A 13,727-nucleotide genomic window follows, 5' to 3' on the forward strand; every position below is an offset into this window, starting at 1 on the left:
GCTGTAAAAATCCTGTCCCAAATTTATTTCCCACCCAAACCACACTGGCATGGAAAAGTGAATGTCAACCAAACAATAGATTTTTTTTTATATATTTTTCTGTTGTTCAGTTAACTTATGGGAAGGATTAATTCACAGCTTAATGAATGAATTAAAACACAATTTAACTCGTTTTTATGATTGGAACTCCAGTTTTCTGATGAAATGTCTCTTCTCTCTCCATTGCTCTAGTCTCTATTTCAGCCTTTCTTTAGTCTTTGTGGGCCTCTGTTGCCAGATCGCTGTAAAACAAGAAAGTAGGTTATCATTTTCAAATTTCACACTTCCTTTTTATTTAGACATTAATTTCAAATAAACCAATAGAGCCATTCTAATTTTTAAACTAACCCCCCCCCCCCAAAAAAAAAACTATATACAGTAAACTTTTATTTATTAGATTGGGTGCAGGCATGGCTGTGTGCGAGGTTAAGAAAGTAGTTCAATCCCACTGCATGAATGCTGTCGGCTAATGTTTTATTCTCTAAGCACTGGGTGAAATTGTTAGAAATAGAAGAAGCCTATTGTGTACATATAGCTAAATAGACTCGTCAGTTATCACTTTTCAATGCTTCCCAACCTTTTTAGTAGCAGATTGCCCCACTCCGCCCCATTTGTAAGCAAAACAACCTTGGTATCAATACAGGTACTGTCAATTTGGATAGCTAGTCCCTCTGTTGGGTCGACATTCGGCAGACTCTCTTTCTCCCATTCATTCTCTTTATTGAGCAACCTTTCATAGTGGCGTCTCAAAACCTCTCTCTTTGCAGCCTCATTTAATGCAAGTGAACCATCATCCATGCAGACACATTTCTCTCCTATGGCATCACAGATGAATAAAAGAGGTTTACTTACCCAAAATATATTTTACCTGATCCTTCCTTTGCTATTGCTTTTAAAGTTTGCATTAAATCCTTCGTGTCTATTTCGAGAGCACATTCCTGCCACAAACATTAAAGAAGAAGGCTTTCTATCAGGATAGGATTTGTAAATATAGACCTAAATTTCAAACATTTAATTCGTAATTATTGAACTAATGATAATTCCGTTATTTTGAAATACTCCCCACAAGTGTGTGTGTGGTAGGTAAGATTATGAACCTGAATGTACCTTGTATCATCTCTATATTCCAGCAGGAAAAGGAAACATGCTGTCTTTTACCCTTTAAGTTCCAACAACAGTTAAAAGAAGACCTAGAAGGACTTAACAGACATTGTCTAGGGTGTGGTACTAGCAAAATTAAAAGCTAGCAGTTTTTGGTGAAAAAATAATCCTTTCTACTATGGGCACAAGGCCTGAAATTTGGGGGAGGGGATAGTTGATTATGTTGACCTCAGTGCATAACTGGTACTTATTTTGTCGACCCCGAAAGATGAAAGGCAAAATCGACTTCAGCAGAATTTGAACTCAGAATGTAATGACAGGTGAAATACCACTAAACATTTCGTCCAGCTTGCTGCCTTAATGATAATAGTAATAATCATCCTTTTTACTATAGGCATGAGGCCTGAAATTTGTAGGGAAGGGACTAGTCAATTATATCAACCACTTCCCTTCCCTCTGCGTAACTGGTATTTATTTCATTGACCCTGAAAGGATGAAAGGCAAAGTTGACCTGGGCAGAATTTGAACTCAGAATGTGAAGATGGACAGAATGCCACTAAGTATTTTGCCCAGCGTGCTAACGATTCTGCCAGCTCGTCAATAATAATAATGTTTTTTTCATAAGGTAAGGGGCTTTAATTTTACAAGTGTATATAGTGTGCCAGTCATATATTTGAGTTGTTATAATTTGTGCCCTTATGCCTATGAGGGAAATCATTGAAGAAAATTGTAGAGTTTCCCCCCAAAATATACTTAAAAAAGCTATTCCTACCTTAACAGCTGCTATGAAGTCTTCAGGGGTGATTGTGAAATTCCCTTCTGTATCATATTTCTTGAGAGTTTCCATCAAAGCAGGATCCCTTACCACAACGCTTTGTTTCAGGATCAGAAGGGATTTCTGATATTGGTTTCTACTATCGACCTCAATAGCTTTCTTACCAATATCTTCTGTTGTGTTTCCAGATCTTAGGATGTGACCAAATATTGCCTTGAAGTTTTTCTTCTGTTTGATGTCGAAAACAATGCGCAGGAACTCATATTCGACCGAGACATCCTGCAAATGGGAACCGGCAGAAGAAAATGAGCTTGGAAGAAGGTTTTAATATATAAACAAAAATGGGTCTGAGAGAAATAACTCAGAGGGGCCAGTGGCATGCATTTAGACAACAGACAAATGCAGGTCTATTAAATACAACAAATTTGTGATTTATTAAAATTATATCTGCATTTAGAATAGTGTTTCTCAACTATGTTTTGCTTATGATCCCCTTTGATTCTTGTTTTTACTCTACTGGTCCCCCATAGCCATTTGATGTTTACAGAATCTTGATATTTTTATAATTAAATATTATTAGAAATTGTATAAAGAAAAATTGTTGAAATATTTTGTGTTATGTAGAAATGTAACCAGTTTATTGCAGGTAAAGTTTAGCAAGAAAATATTGTATGGGCCCTGGTTGAGAATCACTGTTTTAGAGGCTGCCAATGATTACCCAGTGGCCAGCCCCATCTGAAAAGGAGACCCTGTAGTTAATGGTTTTGTGTAGTGGTTAAAAGGAAACACTAAAACTGTGGCATAATAATGATGATCCTCATCATTGTCCTTGTAATTACCACCACTACACTCCCATCCTTATTGCCACCACCACCATCATCATTAACAGAAGCATTGTCATTTTCATTATTTGCCTTGTAATCCTCATTATCGTTATCAATATCATTACAAGGGGGTGCTGAAAAGTTCCTAGCTTTAAGGGCATCGCGAAAGGGCTGGTTGGAGGCTCAACCTTCCAAGTTTTTTCACAGGACTTAGAAAAACTGAAGGACTACTACAATGACTGTGCAAACTGAGAGGGGAATATGTCTAGTAAAATCATAATTAACTGATCCCCCTTGTATATTCTTTTACCCAAAGCCAGGAACTTTTCAGCACCCCCTTGTAACTGAAAGGTTTCTTTTTTGCAAGTCTAGCCTCTAATTCCCTATCAGCATCAAAATCATCATAACATCTATTTTCGCCACACTGACATGGATTGGACAAGTCTGCACTGCAGCATGTCATCACTCCTCTTCATACTGTGTCATCTTATCTGTGAGCTCCATCTTGATTGCTGATCTCATTACTAAATTCTCCCGTTATCTTATCTAGTCCTTAATTGCAGTTAGAGAACAGCAAAGTTCAAGATTATATCAAGGAATATTTCTTACCGTCAAATCCAGTAAATTTAGTCCTGTGTTGTCATTGTTGTTGATGGCATTGACAAGGGAAATGGCTCCGGTTGTGCTAATTGGATTCTTACCTAACTGAAAACAGGGGGAAATAAATGAGATAAAGTTTCAGTAAGATTTATTTATCTGTGGAAAAGACAGAAAGGAAATCAGTATGAATTGTAGCAGGGAATATCAGCAGTGTCCCGAACACCAACTCACTGCCTTGAAATTGAACCCGAAATCACTGTGCTCAGCTGAGAAAATAACTGTAATCACCCAACAAGATTTTGTCAGCAACAAACCATTCAGGTCCCTATTAAACACATGAAAAATGTGTTTTGTCAGTAGCTGGGCTCACTGGCAAAGCAACAATACATCCAGCAGATACTTGACTCGTTAGAATCTCAGTTTTAGTAAACAACCTAACCATTTGGGGATAAATATAGAAGGATGTTATTAATGATTTTGTCTTTGGTGCCTTTTCTTTGACAGACCATTGGGTATATTCATAGATGGTTTGTCTGGTAACTTTCAGTGTTTATAACAGTTCAAATCAACTGCTGTGAGAACTTAAACCACTCACTCGACTATGGAACTCAACAACTTTTACAATCCTGTTGACAAACATCTCTGGTGGACAAACATGAACTGTATCACTTAGTATAAATATCTGTCATAATTACAATGACATTTTTTTTATTAATGATTAAGATATTTTTGTATTTATATTTCAAAGTTTTTTTTTTTTCTCTTTTGTTGTCAATCAACCAAATATTTTGTCATTACAGGATTTATTGAGGAAATATAAAAGCACTTATGGAATGATTGAATGAAAAAAAGCTGCAACTTTTAGATATTGCTGGGAAGTGTATGAAATGGATCAAAAAGTATGGGCTGGCTCAAAGCAAAATATGCAGACAAAGAACCCCAAAACACAAACAAAAACACATATATACAGACATAGTTGTGAGGCTTACAGTCTAGAGATAACTATACCTCATATAATGTATCTAGAGTATGCTTTCTACAGACTGATGCCTTTCCTAATACCAACCACTACGTATGTAATTGTAAGAAATAGCAGCCAAAGTTCTCTCAAATTACACCCTGTCATTAATAAGAGAAAAAAATAGGGACACATTGGATAAAGTAATTCTAGGTACAAAATGACAAAACAAAACTAAATGGTTACAACTAGAATTACCTGTAAATATTTGTATTCTACCTTAAGTTCTAGATGAACACCAACTGAGTATGTACCTCATCAGTCTATGAGGCTCTGGAAAGACCATGGTACCTTCTCTCTAACTAAATTAAAAGAAATACAATTGCCTTTGTAGCTGGCTAGCTTTCCTATGGGACAAGCAGAGTTATGTACCTTGACACAAAGTACAACACAACTGCATAGTTAAGTTTTAAATGTGTCGGAGTGTACATGTGTATGAATGTGTTTATTTGTGTATCAATTTAAAACCAGTGGCCTAGCATATAAAAAATCTGAAAATTCAGAAAAATTGTATTACATGCGTATAAGAAGCGATGACCACTAAGTGGACATCCGATATACTAGAAAGAGGTCATCAACGACCCAACCACAAAGAAAAATTCTAGTTGTAACCATTTAGTTTTGTTTTGTCATTTTGTACCTGGAATTACTTTATACAATGTGTCCCTATTTTTTTCTCTTATTAATGACGGTGTAATTTGAGAGAACTTTGGCTGCTATTTCTTGCAATTACATACGTAGTGGTTGGGTCGTTCATGACCTCTCTCTAGCATATCGGATGTCCACTTAGTGGTCATCTCTTCTTATACGCATATATCTATATGGCGTTAGGAAGGGCATCCAGCTGTAGAAACTCTGCCAAATCAGATTGGAGCCTGGTGTAGCCATCTGGTTCACCAGTCCTCAGTCAAATCGTCCAACCCATGCTAGCATGGAAAGCGGACGTTAAACGATGATGATGATATATATATATACTAGCCTCAAATGAAAAGTACGTAAATATGTACCACCCTGAGATACAAGAGTTTCTGGTGTGTATATACTCCTCTGAACTTCATAAACAACACAGACTGAAAAGTTTTAAACATTACTCTAGATATTAGACCATGCAGTAGAAATAGACTTACCTGTAATATCTGAAGGGTTTCATTGACTAAGAGGGATTTAGCAATTTTCTCTATACAAACGTCTGTCAATCTGTTGGCAGTGAGGTTTAATTCTTGTAAAGTTGTGTTGTGAATGAGGGCCTCTGCTATCTCAAAACCTCCTTCAATACCGAAGCCATTGAAGGCCAAGTTGCATCTTTTTAATCGAATATTGTCCTTTAATAAAGGAAATTTAATGTATCAACATTAAGAATCAACAAGACATGGAACAAACTGAATTACACAAACTTATTTTAATTAACTCTTCATTATTTTCAAAATTTATTAAAATTAAAGGCAGTGTGTTTCAACCAAAGCATGGCAACAAAAGGATTAAAGAAGCAATTACACATTAACTTTGATAGGTTTCGGCCAGTATAGACCCAGGCCATGTCTAACTTAATAGCACCACCTGGTGAAGTCTTTTAGTCATATATTAGGCACCATGGCCCACTCTTGCAAAGAGTTATTGTTGGAGACATATCCAAGTATATAGGAGGTTGGTCCAGGATTTTTTGAAGAAATTTGTCCAGTGAACTTTTGAATTTTATTGGATCCATTTCCATTTTCATGTAATTTGGTATGGTAGTAAAGAGATCTGGACCAGTTGAGATAAAGTAGTTGTGGCATAGTGTTGTTATGTGTCCGGAGTTCGATCCTAGATACATACAGCATATCTGACAAAAAAAAAATGGTAGGATGGTCATGATTGGAATCCTTTTGATCATGACTGACCTGGGGTTAAACTACAATGCTACACCTCTACCTCTTACAATCTTATACACTATAAATTCAAATATATAGATTTGTATTTACAAACCCGAAGCCCTTTGCCAATAGCGATGGCACCTCTCAGTCGGATATAGTTCCACGACAGGTCAAATTGCTGCAGATATTCATTGGAACCTGTGAAAAGAATGAGAGGAACATGGAAAATTTTGTCTGTCTTTATTTTCAATATTCTGACAAGTTTCTATAATTTTGGTGTTAAGGACTCCAGAGATAATGTCTTAGATGTACAATGTATGAAAATCTGAAGGGATGGTCATAACTGGAATGTTTTTGATGAAACACAAATTTGTCTTATTCGGGGTTGATCTGAGGTTAAAAAACGACAACAAAGCTTGAACTAATGAGGACAGCTACTCTAGAGAGTAACTCGACCTGCTAGAAATAGCAGCCAATTTTCTCTCTCACAATCATAACTTGTCCCCTTAGAAAAGAAGTGATGGTACATTGGATAATGTAGTCCTTGATGGATTTTACTTGTATCTCAATTTCTCTTGAGAAAGATAGTATAATACAATATTATATAGAGATCCAAGAAGGTAGCCTCTACATAGGAACAGTCTGCTCATGAAACTAATGTGCAAGTGGCTGAGTACTCCACAGACATGTGTATAATTAATGTGCAAGTGGCTGAGCACTTCCCCGACATGTACAATTAATGTGCAAGTGGTTGAGCACTCCACAGATGTATACAATTAATGTGCAAGTGGCTGAGTACTACACAGGCACAGTTTACAATAGCTACACCACTGCTTATCACTTACCCATGCACCTTCACTGGAGTCTAGATACATATCAAGTGGACCGACTGACTATATTGGCCCCAACAACAGTTGAAGAAAGAACCCATGTTAGAGGATCTACTTACCTATCGCTACACCGAATATCTCTCCACCATTTTCGCCAAGTCTGTTTTTGCTCAAGTCGATGCTTTCTAAATATTTATTTTTCTGCAGAAAAAGAATACAAGAACTCAATCAGTAAACAAATATTTTTCAATGCCAAGCTTTGTTTATTTTATATCATCTACAGAGAAGGTACAACAAATAACTGCAGACATTGTGATAGTGGTAGTAATGAGGGGGGATGGAAGTTGTTGTTTCCCCATCAAGTTAGAATTTATTGAGCAGACCTATGACTAAAGGCATTCCATTTATGACCATCAGGCCTCTTTTTTTTTTTTTTTTTTTTTTTTTATAAATAGTTGAGGTGATCTGAGGGCAGTTTTGATTGATATTTCTATCGTGCAACCATTTTGAGACACTGTCATTATATCATCAACTCAATGGTCTCAGGTTTAAATTACATCTATTTTCATTGAGTATTTGAGCTGTAACATTTAATTCTACATTGCTTCAGTGTACCCATATCTCAGGAATAAATGCCAGACCCCATTGGAGTTTTTCTTATGATAGAATGGTGCCTTTTCTTGGAGGAAAACTAATCTTTCCTTTGCATGCTTTAAAATAATGAAACTTGAGTTTTCTTTATTAAACTGTACTTACCTCCAGAGCATTCATTAATTGTTCAAGCACAGAATCTTCAAGACGGTTACCTAGCAAATCATTAAAATTATTTGTTGATATTCAATTGTTTCACATGAAATGTTGTATTTGAAAGGTATAAAAAGCTCAAAATGCTTAGATAAATGATGATCAATAGGAGAGATATTAGGAGAATAAGTGGGAGGATGTTGCAAAATCTCATAATTCAGGTTTTGCAACTTTTGGATCATAGCTTGAGGAGTGTGAGGATGTGAATTGTTGTGGAGCAAAATTGGGCCATCTCTATTCTCTAGTCTGGGTTGCTTCTTTTTCAAATTCTCATGCATACAATCAGTTTCCTGGCAATACAATGTTGCTGTTACCGTTTTTCCTTGATGCAAAAATGAATAATGAATAACTCCCTTCACAGACTACCATACAGTGACCAGTAACATATTAGGGTGCAATGGTGGGTTTGGATAGTGTTTAGGTGACTCTCCTGCATCTAATCACTGTCCTGTTCTCCTGCTGTTGTCAAAGAGTATCCATTTCTCATCACAAGTAATGATTTGATGCAAAAATGGTATTTTTCCAGTCGAGAAAGCAATAAGGAACACACTTCAAGGCGTCTGTTTTTTTGAATCTCGTTCAGTTGATGTGGAACAAACCTATCCGTTTTCTTGACTTTTCCAATTTTTTACAAGTGTCCACAAACAATTGTGCGAGATGTTTGGAGCTCTGATGAAAGTTTTCGAACCTTTGTTCTTGGATTTTGTTCAACCAAAGCATTTAATCTATCATGCCAAATAACTGATTTTGGCCTACCCCTTGGTTTATTTTCAAGGCTATCATCTCTTGAACGAGAGCTTTGGAACCATCTGTGAACAGTTCTAATGTCAACAAAACCATTACCAAAGGCCCGCTTGCTATTCTGTAGAGCTTCTGCGGCAGAGTGACCCAGTTTGTACTCATACGAGAAAAACACTCAACTTCCTGGGTTCCCCACCCTTCAGATACAGTAAATAAATAATAAACATAACAAAGGGAAGTTCAATTACTTTTCTGATAAAGGATTTTCTTTTTCTTTCATTTGTTTCAGTGATTTGACTGCGGCCATGCTGGAGCACCGCCTTTAGTTGAACAAATCAACCCCAGGACTTATTCTTTGTAAGCCTAGTACTTATGCTATCAGGCTCTTTTGCCAAACCGCTAAGTGACGGGGATGTAAACACACAAACATATATATATATATATATATATACACAACGGGCTTCTTTCAGTTTCCTTCTGTCAAATCCACTCACAAGGCTTTGGTCAGCTTGAGGCTATAGTAGAAGACTAGGTGCCACACAGTGGGACTGAACCCGGAACCGTGTGGCTGGGAGGCAAGCTCCTTACCACACAGCCACTCCTGCGCCTAAAATATTAATATTTTGTAGAAAATTAACATTTACCTGATAGATTTAAACTGCGGAGTCCTTTATTGCAGCAGAGCATCTTGGCTATGTGTGTGATACCAGCAGGACCAACCTGGTTGTTGGACAAATTCTGAAATATGAGCCAAGCAAATAATTATTCAATTTAGTAAGTTACAAAAAAGTGGGTGGTATACATGCTAGTTAACTCAGAGCTGGGACCCTAACAAGTGCTACAACTCTATGTCAGAGTGGACCTGGGAACAATAATGGTTAAAAGGTGGTTCCACACTCTACAAGGACCTGGAACTCCCGTACCAAGGCCTCACTACCAAATGCAGTTTGATTTTTCACCAAAACGTACTGTCATCAAAATAGGTTGAGTGTCCAGTCAACATTGCCAAATCATCAGTGGCCAAACAGCCACGCCCGATTGTCTCATTCTGATATTTTTGTTGACCCCACAAAAGGATGAAAGGTAAAGTCCACCTTGGAAGGATGTGAACATTGAGACCTGTTTCATCCATGATCAAAACTGATCCAATGCAGAGAATTGAAACAGTTTTGATTATAAATCAGTTTGATAATGGCCGAGCTGAGTCTAATCAACAATTGTGTTCTCTGTATAGATAAAACACAGCACACGCTTCCTTACTGTGTGCAGTTGTGTGATTGAGTCATCGCTGAAGACTCCATTGTCAAGTAAGGATTTGTAACGTAGATAAAGGATTAATTGTAATGTGAATGATAATGAGACTGTTTCCAGAGATAACAATGAGAATAACTCCTATATCCAAAGTCTTTTTTGAATATGTTATGAAGAATATGATGTTGATTACAATGGATTTAAACAAAGCATGTGAAAAGATAGCTCAGTATAAAAATAGCAGCACAGTTCAGTGTGTGACAAGAATGAAGGTACATACAAAATAACCATGTTATTGAGATATAGAAATACATAAATGTTACTGTTTATAATGCTATAAATGATAGCATTGTGTCCCTACTACTATCCCTTATCACCTCCGCCTTTCCTCCACCTCCCCTTCATTTTCCCTCCACAAAACTGATATTCACTTCATCCACCTCGGTCCCCATCTCTAATCATGTCACACCCTTACCCACCCACCCATCTTGTCTGTTCCTCCTCCTCCAACTAATTCAAAACAGTGTGAATAAATAAGCATTACATTTGTGGCAAAGGAATCTGAATGCTAAAGGGTTAATTTTCTTGGAATTATTGTTATCAAATGTCCCCAGGATCAGTGAATCACGATTTAAACATAATTTAAACTTAAAATCCTACACAGTGGCATCCAACTTAGCACCTCATGGCTAAAAAACAAGGTTCTTATCTGCACACCAAAAATGTTTGGGAACCACTGCTGTAATGGAATAAATAATTAACTTAACAGATTTATTAAAATAATATTAGACATTGACAAATATTTTCTTTTCCTCAGCGCAATAAGTATTCCTTATCAGCATTCTTAATGCTCCAAGCAGTTAATAAGACAATACTAACCGCACTATTATTTTCTGGGTAAACAGCAAATCTGCATAATTTCTCTCTGTTAATTTATAATCTAAATTAAAAATGGTTGCTGATTACTTATGATGACGGCAGTTCTTAGTTGGCCGTGAGTGACCAAATCAGCATGAGCAACTGAAGCATAACCAGGGAAAACGTGTCTTATAGTTTTAGGACATCATTCAGAGTCAAAGGAACAATTGTGACTGAGTGGTAACAAATTTGCTTCCGAACAACATGGTTCTGTGTTCAATACCACTGTGTGGCATTTTTGGCAAGTGTTTATGATAGCTTCGGAGCCAACCAAAACCTTGTGAGTTGATTCAGTCAATGGAAACTGAAAGAAGCTCATTGTGTTTATATATCTGTGTGAGTGAGTGTCTTTGAGTCTGTGTTTGTCTCCCAAGACTTTGGTTGGCTCAAGGATATAGAAGACACTTGCCCAAGGTGCCATGCAGTGGGACTGAACCTGGAACCATGTGGTTGGAAAACAAACTTCTTACCACACAGCAACACACCTGTGAATATTTCTCTTTAGAAAAACAATGATCGTCTGTCATGGTTTTCTTAACCCTTTCCTTGTCATGCTTCTGTTGAAACATATTGCCTGAGTTTCAATTAATTTTGAAAATAATTAAATTTGTCATTATCAAGCTGATGTATGAAATATTAATCAGCATGGAATTTTAATGGAAGATTTTTCATTCCGACCACTTTAAAACTGGAAGATTCTGGACACAGAATTAATAAATCCTGAAGAGATAAAGATTATGATTTACCAAATCTGTAATGAAATCATTCTCTTCCAACATCTTGCTGATAAACTGGGTTCCTTCTCCATCAATAAGATTCTCTGTCAGGTCCAGTTTCTCTAACGTTATGCTGTGCTGCAAATAACAATTATAGTTCATTGGATGTTAGATGAGGTGAGTGTTAGGGTTAGGGTTAGGGATCACTTGTGACAACGGAGGTGGGATACAGAGTGAGGCGGGAGAGTAAAATACCTGGAGTTGTGAAAGGTATGTTGAGAGATAAAAGGTTGAGTATGAAAGCGATAATAAATGTATAAAACGTATAAAAATTTTAATTATCTATTTTTTACTTTTCTAGCTGATGTTCATTTGATTCACCTGTTCATTCGATTTGGCCATAAAATTAGTAAACTTGCTTCAAATCTGCTTAATTAAAATTTTTTTAAATATACTAAAAAAGTGTAAGAATGTTTTATTTAAGCCATAATAAATAAATGAAACATGCAGACCACACACTAAAGTAGAATTTGGCTCGGTAGAATTGCATACCAAAGTAGCATTTATTAGTGTTTACCCGGAGAACTATACTGATAGGCTTGACAGCATCTGGTCCCAGACCATAATGCGGTAAGGCAATCTGGTCTTGTCTGATGTGACGGATGAAGCTGGACACTGGATGAATACCCATTTCTTGGCATAACTCAAGGTACATGCTTTTGCCTGTGACATCATGGGATAATGGCGCATCTGCGGAAAGACAAAAATAATACACAATAGTCTAATTGTTTATGCAGCTGTTTAAATGCAGAGCAAACTTAGAGAAGTATCTTCAGATGTTTAACAAAGACTGGTAGATGAGTTGTGGAGTGAATGGATGGATGGAAAGACAGGTAGATCAACAGCACTTTCACACTGTGCAGCACCTTGGGCTAGTATCTTCTGCTATAGCCCTGAGACAACCAAAGCTCTTTTTGAGTGGATTTGGTAGATCGAAACTGAAAGAAGCCCATCATATATAAATGTGTATGTATGTATGTATGTCTCGTTTTTGTATTTGGTTTGCACGATTCTTTATGTGAATTCGTGTGTTGAAGCATATTTTATTGCGTCTGGGGAGAGTCACTCTCTTGTAGTGCCTTATTACTTAACACACTCACTGGTTCAATTTCCACTCATTTACTTCTTTATTTTTTCTCTCTAACTGTGTTTGTCCCCCCAACATCGCTTGACAACCGATGCTGGTGTGTTTACGTCCCCGTAACTTAGCGGTTCGGCAAGAGACCAATAGAATAAGTACTAGGCATCCAAAGAATAAGTCCTGGGGTCGATATGCTAGACTAAAGGCGGTGCTCCAGCATGGCGACAGTCAAATGACTGAAACGAGTAAAAGAGTAAAGAGTATATATGTATGTAGAGAGAGAGAGAGAGAAAGAGAGAGAGAGAGAGAGAGAGAGAGAGAGAGAGATGTGTGTATTTACCTTCTTGGTCAATATCCCAGTGTTCTTCAATATCGTAATCAGCTTCAAAAGTATTTTCTGAATCATTATCTTCTTCAGGTTCCAAATATGTTGTGTTGTCATCAGACTCATTGGTTGGTTCTACCACAACAATAGAACTGTGTGGAATTTGCTCTTCTTCCAGACTATTCTTGTTTTTCTCTTCTTCGTAGTCATCTATTTCAGTCAAGAGAAATGGTGGAGGTTCTGTTGAAGCGATGTTCAAAGAAGATTGAGGGATGTGCAAAGAATCAATTAACGGGCTTGCTAAATTCAATGTTTGAGGTGAAGACTGACCATCGTCGTGTTCTTCAACCACTGTTTCCAGTGCCATGGTGAAATTTGCCTAAAGAGTAAAAAAAAACTTTTGAGAAGTTTAGAATGTTCTTAAATGGACATCATCATCATCATTTAATGTCCATTTTCCATGCTAGCATGGGTTGGATGATTTGACTGGGGACTGGCGAACCAGATGGCTGCACCCACCAGACTCCAATCTACCAATATCTCCTCCAAAGACCTTCCCTGTGAAATACAGTGTAAATAATGGAATTAAAAGAATTATTTGTTTGAGTGGAAAGAAAAGAATTGTCTATAAGTGCAGGCATGGCTGTGTGGTAAGAAGCTTGCTTCCCAACCACATGGTTCTGGGTTCAGTCCTACTGCATGGCACCTTGGGGAAGTGTCTTCTACTATAGTGTGTGTGTCTGTGTTTGTACCCCCAACATCACTTGACAACCGATGGTGATGTGTTTACA

At 37.1% G+C, this 13,727-nt stretch overlaps 2 protein-coding genes across 3 annotated transcripts in view; one reads left to right on the top strand and one right to left on the bottom strand.

Moving 5' to 3' along the window:
* LOC106877182 (protein lin-52 homolog) overlaps nt 1–2,374 on the top strand; it is an 11,127-nt gene extending 8,753 nt beyond the window's left edge. Inside the window, exon 6 of the mRNA XM_014926021.2 lies at nt 2,104–2,374. Within this exon, the coding sequence (XP_014781507.1) occupies nt 2,104–2,117 (14 nt within the window). The 3' untranslated portion in view covers nt 2,118–2,374. The remainder of the gene's footprint in view (nt 1–2,103) is intronic.
* LOC106877181 (leucine-rich repeat-containing protein 74B) overlaps nt 7–13,727 on the bottom strand; it is a 35,551-nt gene continuing 21,830 nt past the window's right edge. Inside the window, exons 2-13 of one of the 2 annotated variants that reach the window (XM_014926017.2) lie at nt 12,952–13,315; nt 12,048–12,220; nt 11,501–11,608; nt 9,230–9,323; nt 7,797–7,846; nt 7,160–7,241; nt 6,323–6,408; nt 5,485–5,679; nt 3,349–3,444; nt 1,913–2,194; nt 892–977; nt 7–281 (exon numbers count right to left, since the gene is read on the bottom strand). In XM_014926017.2, the coding sequence (XP_014781503.1) occupies nt 251–281; nt 892–977; nt 1,913–2,194; nt 3,349–3,444; nt 5,485–5,679; nt 6,323–6,408; nt 7,160–7,241; nt 7,797–7,846; nt 9,230–9,323; nt 11,501–11,608; nt 12,048–12,220; nt 12,952–13,315 (1,647 nt within the window). In that variant the 3' untranslated portion in view covers nt 7–250. The remainder of the gene's footprint in view (nt 282–891; nt 978–1,912; nt 2,195–3,348; nt 3,445–5,484; nt 5,680–6,322; nt 6,409–7,159; nt 7,242–7,796; nt 7,847–9,229; nt 9,324–11,500; nt 11,609–12,047; nt 12,221–12,951; nt 13,316–13,727) is intronic. The other variant, XM_052971453.1, reaches the window with a different exon arrangement.

The sequence above is a fragment of the Octopus bimaculoides genome, chromosome 11 (assembly GCF_001194135.2).
Source record: "Octopus bimaculoides isolate UCB-OBI-ISO-001 chromosome 11, ASM119413v2, whole genome shotgun sequence".
Lineage (NCBI taxonomy): Eukaryota > Metazoa > Mollusca > Cephalopoda > Octopoda > Octopodidae > Octopus > Octopus bimaculoides.